Raw genomic sequence first — 20,954 nt, 5'->3', positions numbered from 1 at the left:
AACACTCTGCGTCGGTTTCTAGCGGGGTAGCAGATCTAAAGTAAGGTGTAAACTTAGAATGGATTCCAAAGAACCAACAGGTCGTAACATGTTGTCTGCTACTCAAACTTGGACTAGTTGTGTGGCTGCACCAATCTTGACTAGTTAACAGGCCACTGGCATGCAGAGGCTTTTGGTATGAGACTTGAGGACTTCCTATGGCAAAAACATGAGCACCTCGAAGTGGTGGAAGAACAAAAGGTGCCTTGCTCTGAAGTTTATGGAGAGGTTCAGCTCGATGGATTTCCGATGGAGCAGCAATTTATTTGGGGAAGAAGGAAGAGATTCCTTATCAAACAATGGCAACGCATCGATACCAAATAATCCTTCATATCCCGAATCTCTTCTTGGAAGACTTAGGTAATGCAATACCAATATTTAAATCACTGACTGAAATATTGTTGGACTGGATAAGGCTAATGAATTTAAACGGTGGCGATGGTTTAGTTTTTGCAAATAAATTTTCATCATTGTAACCGATTTGGTGGGTTTAAAGAATTATGGGTCAATGGAGGCTTCATTCATGGAGTAAGAATTCCTGAACTCAAACTTATTAATTATTTATGTATGTAAGTAGTAGCCAGATAACCAGCGGCGAAGAGGATGCCGAAGAACCAATCCATGACAATGGTATAGAATTTTTACCTCCTAGTCGAAGTAGCATTGACTCGACTAGTCCAATTAGCAGTGACTCGAATGAAGAACAACACGGCTGGATCCCATGGGTTACCCGCTGAGTAAACCTAGCCAAGACTACGGAACTGGAATAAGAAACAAAAAAAACAGATACCAATGAGTGCGGTCCGATTTAAGTTTAAGCTCAATAATATGGGACCTACTTTTTATAGCCGAGTCCGAACGGAGTTCCGCAGCGCGACACCTCTTTGGGGAAAAGTTTTTACATGGCATAGTACCTCACAAATATTGACAGGATTAGGAAGCAATAACCACCGCTGAAAATGCTTTTTCTGGTCTTCTCGCCAGGATTCGAACCCAGGCGCTCAGCGTTATGGAACGCGTATATATTAGGAAATATTTGGCCAAAATGGGGAAGTGCAGCACTCCGTTTTGACTCAACGAAGATGAAGAACACCTGGTTGACGCTGAACATACTTTCTTCCACTGCACACGATGTGAGAAACCTCGTGCGTCCCTTGGCTTCCAGATAGGGTCAATAACTGCAGAAAATGTTGTAGACAAAAACACATAAGTGACGAAGTATGTGCATGCAGCGAAACACATAAACATTGAAATGTTGTTATGTATACAAATGAGATAGGGGATGTTTATGGCAGCTACTAAGATTGTGGAATGGGCATATGAACTAATATGGAAGTAATCTTTGATATTCAGTGTTTGTTTTAAGTGATCCTCATTGTCTTTAAGAGTGCATGTGTTTCGTCTAATGCAGGTACCTAGTTGGTGGTGTTAAAACACCCTGCGTATGGAAATGGGCTAAATGCTGGGTGTTTTTCAGGGACGCTCCAATAGTAGACAGATAGGGACAGCAAACGACGCCATATTTTTGTTTGCCGCTCTTTTGACATTTCTCTTCAGTAAGGTTTGCCATGTTGGGATGATACACGAGCCAACAACGAGTCGAAATTATTAAAATTTACTACCGAAATTCAGAGTCAGTGGTCTCAACGGTTAGAGCGCTACGATGGGGCTCATTTCTTGCTGAATGGCTTCGTCAAAAAGAAAAATATGCGTTATTGGTTAGACTGCAATCCACACGTACTTCATGATTCATCATTGCATCCCGAAAAAAATAAGGTTGGTGCGGTTTATGGGCCGGCGTTGCCATTGGGGCGTACTTCTTCCGTGATGATCAAAACTGGCACGTTACTGTGAATGGGAATCGCTACCGTTCAATGATAATACAGTATTTTTGGCGTCAATTGGATGATATGGACTTGGAGGACATATGGTTCCAACAGGACGGCACCACAAACCACACAGCGAATATCACAATCAATTTATTGGAAACTATAATATATCGTGCGATTTGATGCCGTTAGACTATTTCCTGTGGAGCTACTTTAAGTTGTACGTACTTCACTTCAGTTTTAAGAAATAATAAATGAGTTCATTCTCAACCATTAACTGAGATGCGTTCTTCGAAACATCAAGGATAGATATTTTATCGATGTTTCCTCGAAATTCGATAGAAATTAACTGTGTAGTACTCCTATAGCACGAGTACTACACAGTTAATTTCTATCGAATTTCGAGGAAACATCGAAAAAATATCTATCCTTGATGTTTCGAGGAACGCATCTCAGTTAATGGTTGAGAATGAACTCATTTATTATTTCTTAAAATCCATTGATCAGTCCAATCGAAATTAAGGCATTATTCACTTCTTACAACTTGTGTTAGAAAATTTTTAACAATTTATTTAAATCGATGGCAATAGAAAATTGTACAAAAAATCGTTGCTTAATTTCTAGTTATATTCGTTAACAAAACATCAAGAAATCATCCTAGATCGCTAGTACTTATGTTTGTCACAACTACCATAAGTACCATGTTTCAGTTTTTTCCAGGTTGCTATACGTCCTGGTCGATAGCCACAATCTACGGTAACCTTTCCACGCATTACCGGATGTTCGGGCTCATAATCACCGACGTAGGAAGAACTGACTTCCTGGAACATTGGATTCTTGTATTGCTCAGCCACATAGCCCAATTGTTTGTAGGTCAAACGTGGTGGCTCCTCATCATCGTCTTCGGCTTTTTCATGATCCTCTTCCTCTTCGACATCGGGATATTCCTCCTCTGTTGGTTTGGTGAGGGGCACCTTCTTCTTGAGTGTTATCACTTCGCTTTTCAAAGCATACAGCTTTTCCTCATTCACCGAAGACATAAAAACCTTGGGCAGGCCATTGATGGGTTTTTGCATAAAGCCATAGGCCAATTTAGCCTCAGGGACTTCAATGGCTTTGCCAGCTTGTATGGCCAAGCTGACACTTATGGGATCAGCGGGAGGGGAATTATCTTTGGGTGCAGTGCCTACATAGCTGGTTCTGAAAGTTGAAGGGATTTAAAAAAAAGAGATTGAATAACGGTAGGTTTGTAGGAAAAAAATGCAAAACCTACTGTGGCACATATGAGCCGGAACTTCCAGAGCTGAATATGGCCTCATACGAGGGACTAGATTGGCAGCCACAAGGTTTCTTCTGAAAAATGGAGAAATTTTAAAGAAGGTTAATGGTTATAACTTGAAATTCTTAGGTTAAAATGCAATTTAGTAGAGAACCAAGTGTTTTTTCTTTTTTCTTCTGTCAGCCAAAACGCAGGGGATGTCCCCATGAATGCAGTGCATTGCGTTGGTGAGAGGAAATTAAGAATTGGAGGGTGGAAAAGGGTGTAGTGCTTTTTGACATTTGTTTTAAATCTTTGGATGTCAAAGTGGGTGGGAAAAAACATTAGCCGGAAATCGATTCCACATATGAAACGGTTCGGGCGAAATAAGAATTCTCTCTATAATGCATTGTGCGGCCCGCTGGCCAATCAATTACAAACGGGTGTGAGTTCCTGGAATGTCTAGTATCCCTGACATACATCCTTACATCAGGAATAAGAACACGAATATCAGACGAACACACACCATGAAAGTACCGATAGAACGGAGCCAAACAACCCACATTGCGACGATGATGAAGGGGGCAATTGAGTTGTATACCCCACTGTTCCCAATCAACGCCATCGTTCTCCTCTGTACACGGCCCAGTAGCTCCAGGGATGATTTTAAAGCTCCAGCCCATACATGTGAGTTTAATTCTACGAGTACTCCTTTGAGCTTTGACACAGATTGAACATGCCAAATTGGACTATATTTAGATGTTCCTTCCGAATATTGTATTCCGATCCAAGATCGTGAGCCTTAAGAAGGCTTATTTACTTATACATGATTTTACTGAATTTTGGAGCACTGAGTTGTATTTATCTGCCCATGAACATTCCACTAAGTGCAATGCAGTTTAAACTCAATGATATGGGGCCTCCTTTTTATAGGTGAGTCCGAACGCCATGCCGCAGTGTGACACCTCTTTGGAGAGAAGTTTTACATGGCATAGTACCTCACAAATGTTGCCAGCATTAAGAGGGGAAAACCACCGCTGAAAATTTGTTTTCTGATGGTTTCGCCAGGATTCGAACCCACGCATTTAGCGTCATAGGCGGACATGCTAACCTCTGCGCTACGGTGGCCTCCACGCAACTGTTATAGATTGGCAAATATTTCGCGGAGGTCACCGTAGCGCAGAAATTTCAAGGTTCAAGAGAGTCCGGGAACCTCCAAGTTTACTATCTTGGCCCTACGAATATTCAAGATCCGGTCGCCCACTTGTGGCCCGATTTGTAAACTGTTTTTTCCTTCTACCATACTCAAATATTGATATGTGACCCTGAAAAGTATATATTCCTAATTGTCTTTACATGCTGAGTCGATCTAGCCTTGTCCTACCCTCTGTCCGTTAGTGGAAATTGCGATTGCAGTCGATCGGGTGAAGCTTCATTAAATTTAGTCACGTACTTTTTATTGATGTAGGTCGTTGGGGATTGCAAATGGGTCACATCGGTTCAGATTTGGATATAGCCCCCATATAAACCGCTCCATCTATAAGACTGCTTTAGCCCCTAAAGGGCACAATTCTTACCCGATTTGGCATTTTGCACAATAACTTCTACAATGACCGCCAAGGGTCAGAATCGATCCAAAAGCTGCCAATAATATCACGAATATATAAAATATGGCCCTTTTTGAACTATATCAACATGAAATTAGGACGGATTTATACGACTCACTGTCAAAAAATTTGATCGGTTTATGCAAAAATGGCAAAATTATTCTAAGAAACATTGATAGATTCTGGTTTTTCAATGAGTGTCAGATTCAAGTTTTAGCTTGTGAATAGATGGATAGATTGGAGAGGCGAACGGATGCATGGATATCCAAGGTCGGATGAATGAATAGTAGGGCCAATAAATAGACAGCAGGGCGGATGGATGGACAGACTGGAGAGCATGGCTAGACGTGCGAATTAACAGATGGATGAATTGTAAGACGGACGTATAGATAGGTTTAACAGACGGTTGAAAAGACGTACGTATAGAAACAGGGACGTTTGGACAGACGGAGGGACGAATAGACAAATATATAGTCAGATGTGTGAGCGGAAAAACAGGTGGATTGACAGATGGACGAAAAAGGAACAAAGAGAGGGTGGACAGACGGATGGATAGACAGACATTATAATGAAAGTATGGTCAGACATGTGGATTGAAGGGAGAACAAAGGGAGGGTGGACAGACGTATGTATGAAGAAAAGTGTGGTATCATGGACGGTTGGAGAGAGATGGATGAACAGACGGGTGGATGGTCAGACAGATTAAGGGACAGTCGGATCAATAGACAGACATATGGGCGGATTGACAGACGGGTGAATTGTTAAACGGACATATAGATAGATGGTTGGGCAGACAGATGGACGTATGGTCAGGCAGACGAAAAAAGAAAATATGGACAGATGGAAAAATGAAGAGACGAAGGAACAGATTGTCGAGAAGATGGCCAGAAAGGTGAATGGACAGACAGGTGGTTGGGCAGACGGGTGAAAAAAAGGGACAAAGGGAGAGTTCACAGACGGATGGATAGACATAAGTTATAATGTAAAGATGGACAGACGGGTTGATGGACAGACGTGGGGATGAAGAAAAGTGTGGATTAATAGACATGTAGATGGATGGACCGAAAGAAAGAAAAACGAATGGTATCATGGACGGTTGGACAGACAGATGGATGAACAGACGAGTGGATGGTCAGACAGATAATGGGACAGTCTGATCTATAGACAGACAGACAAATGGGCGATGAAAAATATTTCCAAATTATAGGGTCAGAAATGTATACCTCTTTGTGTTGCACATGAAATGCCGATGTGACGGTGAAGGGTATAAAAAAGGCCTTAAATTACCATTTAGGAGACCATTTAGGGTCTCTAGCCTATAATAGGCGCATTTATTGCCCGATTTCACTTAATTTGGGCACAGTGAGTTGTATTGAGACATCTAACTCGAATATGGCCCTGATCGAAGCATATTGGGCCGATATAGAACGATCTGCCGATTTAGGGTTTTAAGCCCAAAAAAGGCACATATTACCGGATTTCCCTGAAATTTTAAATAGGCAGTGTCTCCAGACCTCCTGATATCCAAACTATGAATGGCTAATATCAGACCAAATTTAGATGCAGCTACCGTTTTAACTGAGTTTGTATTTGAATTAAATATTTTGGTCTCAAGAAGTCATATCGGGGTATCGGTACTTGGACAAGGCATGCCAAAACTTGTCACTGATGTTTTAAGTCATAATATGGGCTTTTGGGCCAAATTTTAGCCAAATCAGGTGAAAATGTTGACTTCTTAAGAAGTCAAATCCGGGGGTCGGTTTATATGGGGGCTATATATCTTTAGAGACTGATTCGTATCATGCTTGGCATGGATGTTGGAAGTCATAACTCAAGTCCTTGTTCCAAATTTCAGCCAAATTTGATGAAAATTTTGCCTTTTAAGGGCTCAAGCAGTCAAATCCGGGGGATCGCTTTATATGGGCGCTATATCTGTTTATAGATTGATTGGGATGGATGTTGGAAGTCATAACTCTAGTCCTTGTTCCGAATTTCAACCAAATCTGATGAAAATTGAGGCTCAAGAAGTCGAAACCGGAGATCGGTCTATATGGGAGCTGTATCTGTTTATAGACCGATCCGGATCATACTTGGCATGGATATTGAAAGTCATAACTCAAGTCTTTGTTCCAAATTTCAGCCAAATCGGTCGAAAATTGCGGCTTCCAAAGGCTCAAGAAGTCAAATCGGGGGATCGGTTTTTATGGGCGCCATATCTGTTTATGAACCGATTTAGGTCATACTTGGCTCAGCCAAATCGGATGAAATTTGAGGCTTCTGGGGGCTCAAGAAGTCATATCGGGGGATCGGTTTATATGGGGGCTATATCCAAATCTGAACCGAAATGGCACATTTGCAATCTTCAACGACCTACCTCAATAAGAAGTATCTGTACAAAATTTCAAGCTGCTAACTCTACGCGTTCGACTACTATTGTGATTTCGATACATAGACTCAGAATATCAAGGTGATCCAAAATATATATACTCTATGGGGTCGCAGGTCAATATTTCGAGGTATTACAAATCGGAATGGAGGGCCACCGTAGCGCAGAGATTAGCATGTTCGTCATAGGCGGATATTGATCCCCTCCTAATGCTGGCGACATTTGTGAGCTATTATGTCATGTAAAAACTTCTCGTCAAAGGAGGTGTCGCACTGCGGCCCGCCGTTTTGACTTGGCTATAGAAAGGAGGCCCCTTATTATTGAGTTTAAACTTGAACCGGACTGCACTCATTGATATGTGAGAAGTTTGCACCTGTTGCTTAATGAAATGTTTATGAGTAAATTTGCATTTTTACATTACGGCATGACTAGACTAGTATACCCCATCCTATGCTAGTGGGTATAACAAGTAAAAGCGGTCTCTGTCTGGCCGGGCCGAATCTTATATACCCTCTACCATGAAATCGCATTTGTCGAGTTCTTTGCGCAGTATCTCTTTTTAGGCAAACAAAGAATAATGAATAAGGACTGCTATGCTTTTGGAGCTATATCAAGTTATAGTCCGATTCGGACCATTAATGAATTTAGTGCTGAACATTGTAGAAGTCAAGGATTAGATAAGATAAGAATTACGCCTTGTCGAGGCTCAAGAAGCAAAATCGGGAGATCAGTTTATATGGGAGCTGTATCAAGCTATAGATCGATTCAGACCATATTGGACACATATGTTGAAGGTCATGGAAGAAGCCGTTGTACAAAATTTGTGACAAATCAGAGGAAAATTGAGCTCTCAAGAGGCTCAAGAAGTCAAGATCTCAGATCGGTTTTTATGGCAGCTATATCAGGTTATGTACCGATTTGCACCATACTTATCACAGTTGTTGGAAGTCGTAGCTAAACACCTCATGTAAAATTTCAGCCAAAAATGGATAAGAATTGCGCCCTCTCGCGGCTCAAGATCCAAGATCGCAGCTATACCAGGTTATGAACCGATTTGGACCATACACAGCACAAATGTTGAAAGTCATAACAAAATACTTCTTGCAAAATTTCAGCCGATAAAAATTGCGCCCTCTAAAGGCTGGAGAAGTTAAGATCCCAGATCGGTTTACATGGCAGCTATATCAGGTTATGAACCGATTTGAATCATATTTAGCACAGTTGTTGTAAGTGATACCAAAACACCACGTGCAAAACAACAGCCAAATCGGATTAGAATTGCGCCCTTTAAAAGCTCAAAAACTCAAAACCCAAGATCGCTTTATATGGCAGCTATATTAAAATATGGACCGATTCGGCCCATTTATAATCCCAATCTACCAACACTTATAACAAGTATTTGAGCAAAACTTCAAGCGGCTTTCTTTACTTCTTCAAAAGTGATTGTGCTTTCGACAGACAGACGGAAGGACCGACGGACGGGCTGACAGGGCTATATCGACTTAAAATGTCATAAAGATCAAGAATATATATACTTTATGGGATCTTAGACGCAATTTCGTTATGACGAAATTAGTATACCCCCATCCTATAGTGGAGAGTATAATAAATATATATCTAGGGGGATTTGGATATCCAAAGTAAGGCACGGCCAAACTTAATACTTTTTTTACTTGTTTTCTATAAAAGACAAACTAAAAGGGCAAGTTTTGAATCCCAGAGTCAAAACAAAATTTATGCTAAACCAAAGCACAAACAAACATTTCGGCTAGTTTGCTCCCATACAACCTATATCTGAAGAACGTGACATCATTCTGTTATTTCGGTACCATTTGAACTGCATTGGAGTGGGGAAAACACGAAATTAATGCCGGCCTCAAGCTATACGCAATATGTATGTACGCAAAATGTTTCATTATGGTTATAATGGTTATGCGTCTTTAATGCAAAAAGTGTAATAAAAGTTACTAAGAGCGTAATTAGCTTTACATTCCAGAAAGGTCTGATATACGGAATTGGTCTTTGGTTTCGTAAATTACTCATATAACCCATATTATATAGATTACCAAACCTTTAAATGACCAATTTCGGGCATTTCTGCATGTATGTGGGTGCCGCATTATTAAGGGTAAAGGTTAGGTAGTAGTGACAGTCCGCTACATAATCACTTGCCAAATTAGAAGCAAATCAAAGCCTATGACGGGAATTGAACCCACGACCCATGTACTCGCAATCCATGTTCGCTACCAATTAAGCTACCGGGTCACTCTTCAATAGCAAGGGGGAGGGTTAGATGAAAAAGGGTTCCATATATCAGCAGTCTTTTCTCAAAACAGACTTACTTTGACTATTTTAGTTTATTTTGATACCACAGTAGCGATACCACCACCCTTTTGATACTACAAATCAGGTCTCTGGTGGGAATCGAATCCACTACCCATACACCGGTAATCCCAGCAAGCTACCAACTCGGCTGAATTTTTCTTTTGTCTTCCAGCATGTTTTCGAACCGTGCAGAGTTTGTCTACAGAAAATGTTTGTATGTTGCTAAGGGTCCTTAACATTTTGGGTTGATGCAAGATTTATGTGTATTTACCCGGTAAATTGGGTAAATACATGTATATTTACCCATTCATACCCAAAAACGGGGTATTAAAATTTTGCAGATACCTTGGGTATAAAAACATTTTTCAAAAAAATTTTTGATGATTTCGTATTCTTTGTATATAAACCTGACCTTCTGATCTCATAAAATCGGATTTTAGTTTTATATAGCCGATCTCCAGACTTAAAATCTTGAGGCAATAAATTCGTTATTTTTCATCCGATATCGTTGAAATTTGGCTCAGAGAGTTCTGTAGTAGACCCCTATTCATTTCTGTGCAGTGCGGTTCTGATCGGACTATATTTGGATATAGCTGCCTTTAGACCGGCCATCCGATCTCCCGATATAGGGTATTGAGGCCATAAAGATATATTTATTATCCGAATTCGATGAAATTTGTCACAGTGTGTTCTGGTAGATCCCTACCCATTTCTGTCAAATGTGGTACAGATCGGACCATAATTGGATATAGCTGCCATAGATACCGATATCCCCATATTGTGTAAAGAACCTATAAAAAGACTATTTTTCATTCTATTTCGAAGAAATTTGGCACAGCGAGTTCCGGTACCCCTCTAAACCTTTTTGTTTAGAGGGGTATAATCCAGATCGGACATTATTTGGATATTTACACGGTAGAAATCCATCTCTAAACATTCAATATCCGCCACACAATCCACTCCATTGAATGTTGCCAACATAATTGTAGAACATTTGGAATTTGTTTTGTTCATATTTCAGATCTACTGCCAAAAAGTCCTTCCATTATTCTATCAAAACCTTAAAAATATCTTCAATAGACTTCTCGAACCATATTCGTTTCTGGACCCATGCGCTGCCCCACCTTCCAAACCCTTTGATTCACTGTTTTAAGTTTAACCTTTGTCTACTCACTTTTAAAACCTTGGGCAATACAGCAGGTTGAATCAATTTCTTGGTGCAATAACATTTATCTCCAATGGGTTCAACATCAAGCGCTGGCTTATCTTCGGTATATCTGTGTTTAGGTCTTACAATCTTTCGTTCCTTGCAAGTTGCACAGTAGTCCACACCCTTTTCAGCGCAGACACATCCCGCATCTATCTAAATGGATTAAAGGGAATGGACAGCATGTTAAGTAACGCTCGTTGTCTTGTCCACTCTTACCTCCACAAATGTACCTTAGATGGCATCAAGGTGACTAATATCCATATGAGAAGGGTTCCATATATCAGCCATTTATGGGCCACCATTGCAATTGTTTAGTGTTATAATTCTCTCTATGGGCGAAAGTGTTGAAATAAATTGTCCAAGTATCACTGGTCTAGGTCTCTGGGTGTTTTCTTTGAGGTTGGTTTAATATCCGCTTTTGTTTCACACTTACCAAAGTTCGTAGGGTTTCTGCCAAATAAAACAAAACTCCATGCTTGGCCATGGCCTTCTATATAAAACATTTGCCATTTGTTGGTTGGTTGTGGTTGTTTCAGCCATTTATCATCCAGAGAGTTCGTGCACTTGGTCATACAATGCACGATTGCACCATTAGATAGTGCTTTCCGGTGTCTTGCCAGCAGTTCTTTCAGTTTTTCTTCACGAGCAGCAGTGTTCGCCATAGTCGTCGTCTAGTGCTCCGTGTTTCTGGAGAACTTTTGAAAATAATTTCAAGAATTTCGTAGAAACCTAAGATGATTAGTTTGGAGGCTAGCCAGCCAACGAGCGAGTGAATGAGCAACAGAGCAACGGTAAAGTTCTTGGATGAAAAGCTCATAACATCCCCGAACTTTTAGTCACCATATTTTGGGAACCTTGTTGGTCGGGCAATAGTAGCTGTGTAGTGACAGCTGGCCTAAGAGACATTTGACACAATTGATAGAAGGCTTTTTTAGGGTGTTTACTAGTATTTTACGCTAAAAAGTTGTACTATAGAGCAGATTAGGGTGGCTTAAAATTGAATGTGTGACATAAACCATAAGAGGTTTGAGTCAACCGGATGTTCTCAATTGAAACCATTTCAATCAGATGGAAAGCATTGCTCCACACTACTATTGTGGTATAGGGTATTAAATGTTAATGCATTTGTTTGTAACACCCGTTTGTAGACCCATTGATAAGTATACAGATCGATTGCAATAGCATGGTAATTTTTTAACCGATTTTCTCGATATTTTGCACTAAGGACTATCTTTTGACTCTTAAGATAGTTGTTGGATTTCATTGGAGTTGGTCCAAATACCTCAAGTATAGCTTTCGTTAATATGTTTCCCGACTTTCACTTCTAGAGCATTTACAGCCCGATTTATCAACGAATCTTCTCAAAAGTTTGCACAATGTCCTCTTCTATGACTTCCACTTTGTGAATGGAGTTTGGTCATATCGGTGCAGATTTACATATAGCTCCCATATAATATGGTCCTTCGACGTGACATCATAAGACCTCAGAAGCCCAGTTTGTACCCGATTGAGCTGAAATTTTGGTTCGAATCGGTGTATTAATCGATATAGCTTCCATATAAACCGATCTCCCGATTTGATCCCATGAGTCCATGGAAATTGCAATTTTTATATGATTTGGCGGAAATTTTGGACGTAGTATTCTGGTAAGATATTTAACGATCGCGCCAAGCATTGCACATATCTGTGTATAACTTGATATAGCTCCCATATAAACGATCTCCAAAATGTTGACGTCTTGAGCTCCTACAAAGCGCGGTTGTTATCCGATTGGAGTGAGAGTTTGCACCTAGAAGCCGCAACTTTTATCCGATTTGGCTGAAATTTTATAGGTAGTGTAAGGCTACGAATTCCAATATCCACGTTAAGCGGATCTTCCGATTGGCCTTATACGGCCCCTAGAAGCTTTAATTTTTGCAGAAATCCGGTACGAAAAGTTGTTAAAAAGTTTAAAAAAAAAATTCCAATATAAATGCTTCTAAAAATAGAAGTATGAAATTCCATCAAAATCGGACAAGGGAAGACTTACGGCCGGACGGGCAAGGCTAGATAGTCTTAGATGATTAGATTAGATCTTAAACGATGGTTATTAAAATATGTACCTACCTGAACCCGGCCCGCTCAGCTGTACCTTCTTTTACAGTATGAAGAACAAAAGTTGGCGCACTAAGCTTTGTCTCCGAAAGCGGATATTACATTCGTACTTTACTCCTAAATACCTTTCCATATTGCTATGGTGGGTAAGTATGTCCAGTTTTGTGGGTATATTGTGGGAGGGGTGCGTCCCCCTCCTCAGATCCTTAGTACTGAAAGTGGATATCAGATTTGAACTCTTCTCTCAAATACCTTTCACTTGAATCCCATATTGCGGTGATCCGTCTTTGTATCTGCTTGGGTGGGCTTTGGGGTGGTGAGGACCTCCCAGATATCCCACCCTAAATTTACATGACAAATTCGTGTTTTCAGTTTACAATAAGAATTCACCCATAAATTCGTTTAAATCGCCCCACCCATCGCCGAGAACTGACTATACTCTTTGGCATACTCTTTCCAACATTTCGGCCGGTATCTCAGGAATAAATGCTTCAATGTTGTCTATCAATGCGTCAATTGAAGCGGGCTTCTCTGTATAGACATGAGCTTTAACATAGCCCCACAAACAATAGTCTAAAGGCGTTAAATCGCATGATCTTGGCAGCCAATTTACCAGTCCCGAACGTGATATAAAATGCTCACCGAACTCGCCTCTCAATAAGGCCATTGTTACACGTGATGTGTGGCATATGTCACAGTCTTGTTGAAACCACATGTCAGGCATTTTGGGCAAAAAAAAAATGGATATCATTTCAAGGTAGCGCTCACCATTCACCGTGAAAATGATACGCATCATGTATAAAGAAGTACGGTCCAATGATGCCACCAGCCCATAAACTTGCAATGCTTCTGGCTGATCTTCATTCCAAAATCGACAATTCTGCTAATATGCGTACCCATTGAGCCAAAAATTAGCTTTGTCGATGGAATGGAAGAAGCGCGAACAGACCACGCATTTTGATAATAAAATTCAATAATTTGCAAGCGTTGTTCGTTTGTAGGACGATTCATGGTTAAATTAAAGACCAATCTGAAGATGTTTGACAGTGAAACAAAACACGAAACGTGCGTGAGCTATTTAAACCAGTGTTGCCAGAAAGAATATAGCTAAAAAATCACTCTTTATAAATATTTGTTGAGTTTAACATAAAAAGGCAAATAAATATTAAGATCAGTTTTTCAAATTGGGCAACAAGATAAAAAAAAGTATTGTCGTTGCATTTTGGTTCATTGTCTTTGAAATAAACAACAATTATTAGCAAATATGTCTCTCACTTTAATTTTCTAATGTAACAATTCGCAAACAACGCAATTTACCAATATAATGCTAGTGGCAAAACATATGATGGAAGGGTTGCCTATATGTATTTTTAATACAAAAACCGCTTTTTCGAGGATTGCTACAATATTTTGTGAAGATTTTCCACAGTGAACCATCTTAATACCTACCTTTAAGTAAGAAAGGGTATAGTTTGTGTAACTTAAATTGGATCTTCGGGATGTTCTTAAGGACCTTTAGGCTTAATAAACTTTAGTAATTAGTTTGGTAACCCTATAAAACAAGTACTTGTCTCGCACTAGGGGAGAGGTTTGCAACTATAGGATAACCTTATAGAGGCTCAAGAAGTAAAATAGGGAGAACGGTTTGTATGGGTTATGGACCGATTCAGACTATATGTGGAACGTAGATTAAAAGTCATAGGAGCTGTCGTTGTGCAAAATTTCATCCAAACCAGGCGAGAAGCGCGCATTCTAGGCTCAAGAAGTGCAATCGAGAAGTCAGCTATATCGTTTTGATATTCTTCATTTTTAAGGAATCTGTTTTTCCGAATACATATATGCTAATTGCTTATTAGTGACTTATGATTCTAATAACAATCAGGTGTTTTTTGTTTACCAATTGCTACATAATTTAAGGTGTGTTCGCGTACTTATCCATTAAAATTTGCCAATAAAAATTTGCGGGAGAATAAGAAATGTTGCCATATCTTCTAAATTACCTTTAAAGTGTACAAAAAAAAAATTATTAACAGGAGGTTTATCCCTTCGATAAATTAATATTCCGGTTAGTTAACACGAACTTTATTATTTCTACGAGAAACGCGACCTTAGAATGTTCAAATGACCATAAATATATTTGTAGTAGCCGAACCGGGCACGCTCCGCTGCGCCTTCTCCTCCACGTGATATCTAAAAATTATATAGCCTATGTTTCCTTCCAGACAAACGTACACAATCTATGAAAATTTTAAGAAAATCGGGTCAGCCAAGTGTCATACAGTCATAATGGGGCGGACCCTCCCCCTTACTCCAAAAACGCCACCCATTTCCGAAAGTAGTCCGATGAGCACAATAAGGGTATCAAATAAAAGGTACTGGAGACCAGAAAACGAATTTGGCATTGAAATTTGGGTCCAAGTACCCAGCGGCCCCCCTAAACCCAAAACTTCTCTAAACAGATATATTCCAAGTTCATGTCAATATGGGACTCAAATGAAAAATATTAGGCAGTCGATTACAAATATGACATAAAACATTAGGTCCAAGTAATGGGAGGTCGCCTACCCGCAAATACCCCCAAATGATTGATTCGAAATCTAATCCCGAATACCTTTCATTGAGCCCCATATTGAAATGAACGTCCAATATGTCTGTTGGGGGGAGTTTAGGGGTTAGGACTCAAATTTTAATACCATATTCGTATTCTACTCTTTAAAACCATTCATTAGATACCTATATTGTCCCGATGGGTCCACTTTTGATTTTGGGTTGTGTTTTTGGGTTAAGGGGGAGGGTCCGTCTCATTTCCTATGTTTCCTTCCAGACCAACCTACACAATATGCGAAAATTTCGAGAACATCGTTTCTGCCGTTTTTCAGTTTATACGGAACAAACAAACCGAGTCCCATACATCCGTGATTGTCTAATGTGCCTATTTTGGGCGTTTTTGTGGGGGTAGGGTGACCCTCTATACTACGACATGAATTTGTATGCCAAATTCGTTATCTACTCCCGCATACTTTTCATTTGATACCCATATTGTCCTTATCGGTCCAATTTTGATTTTGGGTGGTGTTTTTGGGGTAACGGTGGAGGGTCCGCCCCCTTGCGTTATCAATAAATTATGAAGCCTATTCCTACTTCCTGACCATATTCGTAATCTACTCCCGAATTCCTTTCATTTGAATCCCATATTGTCATGATCGTCAAATAAACCTATATTAAGGGGTTTTGGGGCTGGGACCCCCAGGTACTTGGACCCAACTTTTATTGTGAAATTCGTACTCTACTCTTGAATACCTTTCATTTGAGTCCCATATTGTCCCGATCGGTCCACTTTTATTTTTGGGTAGTACTTTTGGGGTAAGGGGGAGGGTCCGCCCCCTTCCGATATCAAAAAATTATTATATGACCTATGTTTCCTTCCAGACCAATCTACACAATCTGTGAAAATTTCAAGGTAATCGGTTCAGCCGTTTTTGAGTCTATGAGTCTTAAACAATAACTCCTCCAAATATGATACAGGAGAATTCGGTTGTATAAAAGTCATCAACCTAATATATACCTTGTAGGATCGGAATGGATATTTCAATGTGTTGTAAACGGAATGACTAAATGAATGTATCCATATTTTATAGTGGTGGGTATAAGACCACCAAACCAACAGAATTTTAGTTTTATTCTTTTTGATAAACACAAGGTAAAGAATATTTTTAAATATTTTTGAGGGAACATTTTTCCACGAAACGCGGTGTATCTTTACTTACCTCTGTGGGTTATACCAATTAATCCAAAAGTGGTATTTACACCTTTATATATCCAATTGATGTTTAACTGCGATATTCAATAACAACAAAGTTAGTTTTTTTCGATTCATATTAAGTTTCAATGAACTATTTTTAAAACCCCGAAAAAAACACCATACCTATCATTGTTGGTATGACCGAATTTTTCACATTACAATGCACTTTCCCAAGAACTTTACGCCAGACGACTCATAGTTGACGGACTTTAGAAAGTAACAGCGAATTCAGCAACATGTTTAGTATTATTTTTTTTTTTTGCAATTAATGTTCATTGACTTCATAATAGTATTTTTTTTTGTTTATGTCACACATTTTTCTTTTATTTTACGAGAATTCCCAAATTGGGTCATATATGATTTTTTGTTTGTAATCCCGTTGTCTTATTTTTTTCAATCCACATAATCGGAAATAGCCATTAAGAAAAAACTCTTTTAGCTGGAGATGTCAGCAAACGCTAATAAATCTCGCCCAGCTCAGCTAAAGCGTGTTAATAAACTGCCGCGATTGCTTTTAAATTAATTTGAAGAGTGCTGTCTCTTGCAAAAAAAGAACAAAAAATTATTTGCCCGTATTTATCTCAGTTTTTAATCACTTCAGAATTTTTAGTTATTCACACAGTGGCGGTCACTACCCAGACGACATATTTACCCATATATTTCTTGCATATAATTCTTTCAAGCCATTTTGCTAAGAGAGGCATGAAATTGGCTGAATTAGGTCAAGAACAAAAACAAGATCAATGGAAATATTTTGATTCAGCAAAAGTTTGTTTTTTAGGTGAAAGAAAGGTTATAAAATGAAATAGAGACAACATCATTATTTAGGGTGGTATATGGTTATTTCTATACCCTCCACCATACGATGGGGGTATATTAATTTTGTCATTCTGTTTGTAACACCTCGAAATATGCGTCTAAGACTCCATAAAGTATATATATTCTTGATCGTCATGACATTTTAAGTCGAACTAGCCATACCCGTCCGTCTGTCCATCAGTCCGTCCGTCCGTCTGTCTGTCGAAAGCACGCTAACTTTTGAAGGAGTAAAGCTAGCCTCTTGAAATTTTGCACACATACTTCTTATTAGTGTAGGTCGGTTGGGATTGTAAATGGGCCAAATCGGTCTTGGGTCTTGACTTCTTGAGCTTCTAGAGGGCGCAATTCTCGTCCGATTTGACTGAAATTTTACACGTAGTGTTTTGATATCACTTCCAACAACTGTGCTAAGCATGGTTCAAATCGGTTCATAACCTGATATAGCTGCCATATAAGCCGATCTTGGGTCTTGACTTCTTGAACTTTTAGAAGGGGCAATTCCTATCCGATCTGGCTGTAATATTGCACGTGGTGTTTTGGTATCACTTCCAACCTTTGTGCGAAGTATGGTCCAAATCGGTCTATAACCTGGTATAGGTGCCATATAAACCAATCTTGGATCTTGACAACTTCAGCCGCTAGAGGGCGCATGTGACTTCCAAAAACGGTGATGAGTTTGGCGCAAAACGGTACATAACCTGATATAGCTGCCATATAAACCGATCTGGGTCCTTGACTTCTTGAGCCTCTAGAGAGAGCAATTCTCATCCGATATAGCACATATTTTGTAAAACGGCCTCTCCCATGACCCTCAACATACGTGTGCAATGACAAATTTATTTATAAATTTTTTCCAATTTTTTTTTTTTTATAAAAATTAAATTGTGACAAAATTTTCTATAAAAATTCAATTTTGACTAAATTTTCTACAAAAATCATATTTAAATGAAATTTTGTTTAAAAATGTATTATAATAAAATCATATGTTGATGGAATTTTTTATAAAAAATCTAATTTTGTCTATTTGCGCTTTCTTTTTTCGGTCTTAAAATCTTATTGAGAATCGATTGCAGCATAATTATCCGGCTCTAGACCATTTTGTTTAATCCCATTCTATTCAAAGAATAGCATTGCAAAAAACATTTAAAAGTATACAAAAGTTTGGTGTTGTATACTTTGCCATCCGGATTTCTGGTTCGCCATGAACCTGCACTGGCAGCATCAACGATTAGTTGAACTCAGTGCGAAGAGCAGATGAGTTTTGCAGAAGATTTTTGTGTTTGTTGCTAACAGCATTGATGTATAAGTTGAATTTGAACAAGATAAGTACGTTTTTACTTTCCTTTGCAGCAAGTACTCTCTGTTCAAATGTAAATGTGTGCTTTACAACCTACACTATTTTATTTAGTATAAAGAGCATCATTAATCCATTTGACAAAATCCGGTGAAGAAGGTTAATGGCGAACCAGAAATCGAAATTTTTAATTGTGACTTTTAAAAGTTTTTTGCTATGCTACTTTGAATAGAAAGGATCCTGCATTGGAATCTATAAAATCTAACTTTGACGAAATTTTATATAAAAATCACATTTCGATGGCATTTTCTATTAAGATCAAATTTAGACGAAATTTGTTTATGAAAATCAAACTTCGAGGAAATTCTTAATAAGAAAAAACTTTCATTTGTCTTTGCGCTTCATTTTTCATCCGATTTTGCTGAAATTTGAAACAGTGAGCATTTTAAGGCTCCCCGACAACTGACCTAAATATGGTTCAGATAGGACTATATTTAGATAAAGCTACCATATAGACCGATCTCCCGACAAAGGGTCTGAAGATCATAATCGCTTTATTTATTACCCGATTTCGCTGAAGTTTGCAACAGTGGGTTATTTTAAGTCTCCCGACATCTGACCTAAATATGGATTAGTTCGGACTATATTTAGATATAACTGCCATATATAGTAGATCGATCTCCGATAAAGGGTCTGCAGGCCATATAAGCTTTAATTATTACCCGATTTCGCTCAAATTTAAAACAATGGGTTATTTTAAACCTCCCAACATCGGACCCAAATATGGTACAGATGCGACTATATTTAGATATAGCTGTCATATAGACCGATTTGCCGATAAGGAGTCTGAAGCCAATTAAAGCTTTATTTATTACCCGATTTCGCAGAAATTTGAAACAGTGAGTATGTTAAGACCTCTCAACATCCGACCTAAATATGGTTCTGATCGGACTTTATTTTGATATAGCTGCCATATAGACCGATCTACCGATAAGGGGACTGAAGCCCATAAAAGCTTTATTTATTACCCGATTTCGATGAAATTTGAAACAGTGAGTTTTTCTGAGCCTCACGATATCCGACCTTAATATGGTTCAGATTGGTTTATAATTGGATATATCTGCCAGAAAGTCCAATATTTTGTTCCACAAAATTGAATAGTAACATAAATATTCGACTACTCAATGTCCGTGCCGAATTTGGGTGCATAAGTTATCCAATTCTCACCGGATTGTGACAAAAGGGGGTTAACATATATACCCGAGGTGGTGGGTATCCAAAGTTCGGACCGGCCGAACTTAATGCCTTTTTACTTGTTTTTTTTTTTTTTATTTTGGTCACAAAATTATTTCAATTGTTGTTGGATTTAATTTAAGCTAAGAGCAATGGGTTTTTTGATTTGTTTCGAATACAAAAACAAGTAAAAGCATGTGGAGTTTGGCCGGGCCGAATCTTGGGAACCCACCACCATGGTTTTTGCTAAAAATTTATACAAAATAAATTTAGTTGAAGGGCATACTTTTATTCTATTCTTTTATATCAAAAAAACAAAAATTAAAGCTTTTGGGAATCGAACAAAGATAATCGAGAGAACGGTTTAGATTGTGGCTTCCAGTGGCTCAAGAAGTCAAATCGGGAGATCGGTTTATATGGGATCTATATCATGTAATAGACCGATTTGGACCGTACTCGACGCAGTTGTTAGGAATCATAACAGAACACTATATGCAAAATTTCAGCCAAATTGGACAAACATTGCGGCTTCTAGGGGTTTAAGAAGTCAAATCGGAAGATCGGTTTATATGGGAGCGATATCATGTAATAGACCGATTTGGACCGTACTCGGCGCAGTTGTAAGAAATCATAACAGAACACTATATGCAAAATTTCAGCCAAATTGGAGAAACATTGCGGCTTTTAGGGGTTTAAGAAGTCAAATCGGGAGATCGGTTTATATGGGAGCTATATCCATATCTGAACCGATATGGGCCATTTGCAATCTTCAATAACCTACATCAATTAGAAGTATCTGTGGAAAATTTCAAGCAGCTAGCGTTACGCGTTCGACCGCTATTGTGATTTCGACAGACGGACGGTCGGACATGGCTAGATCGAATCAGAATGTCGAGACGATCCAGAATATGTATACTGGGGTCTCAGATCAATATTTAGGAATGACTAGATTTAAACTATTGGTTTTAAGATAGCGGGGTGGTTTGATATTAAAATGCACCAATTTTGCATTAAAAACTTTTCTTAATTCCTACCCTTTATGAAAATACAAAGAAATG

General features: G+C 38.9%; 1 protein-coding gene across 1 annotated transcript; it reads right to left on the bottom strand.

The window, feature by feature from the left end:
- Positions 1 to 2,531: 2,531 nt before the first annotated feature.
- Positions 2,532 to 11,141, bottom strand: LOC106087808 (uncharacterized). The gene is made up of 5 exons (XM_013252979.2): positions 11,088 to 11,141; positions 10,885 to 10,983; positions 10,619 to 10,807; positions 3,142 to 3,221; positions 2,532 to 3,068 (listed from the first exon to the last, which is right to left on the bottom strand). The coding sequence occupies exons 2-5, from the start codon at positions 10,954 to 10,956 to the stop codon at positions 2,534 to 2,536; spliced, it is 876 nt and encodes a 291-aa protein (XP_013108433.1). The 5' UTR covers positions 10,957 to 10,983; positions 11,088 to 11,141; the 3' UTR covers positions 2,532 to 2,533.
- Positions 11,142 to 20,954: the final 9,813 nt, after the last annotated feature.

Source organism: Stomoxys calcitrans, chromosome 4 (assembly GCF_963082655.1).
Source record: "Stomoxys calcitrans chromosome 4, idStoCalc2.1, whole genome shotgun sequence".
NCBI classification, from domain to species: Eukaryota; Metazoa; Arthropoda; class Insecta; order Diptera; family Muscidae; genus Stomoxys; species Stomoxys calcitrans.
The sequence above is the reverse complement of the archived record's forward strand: the minus strand, read 5'-3'. Positions and strand labels throughout refer to the sequence as shown.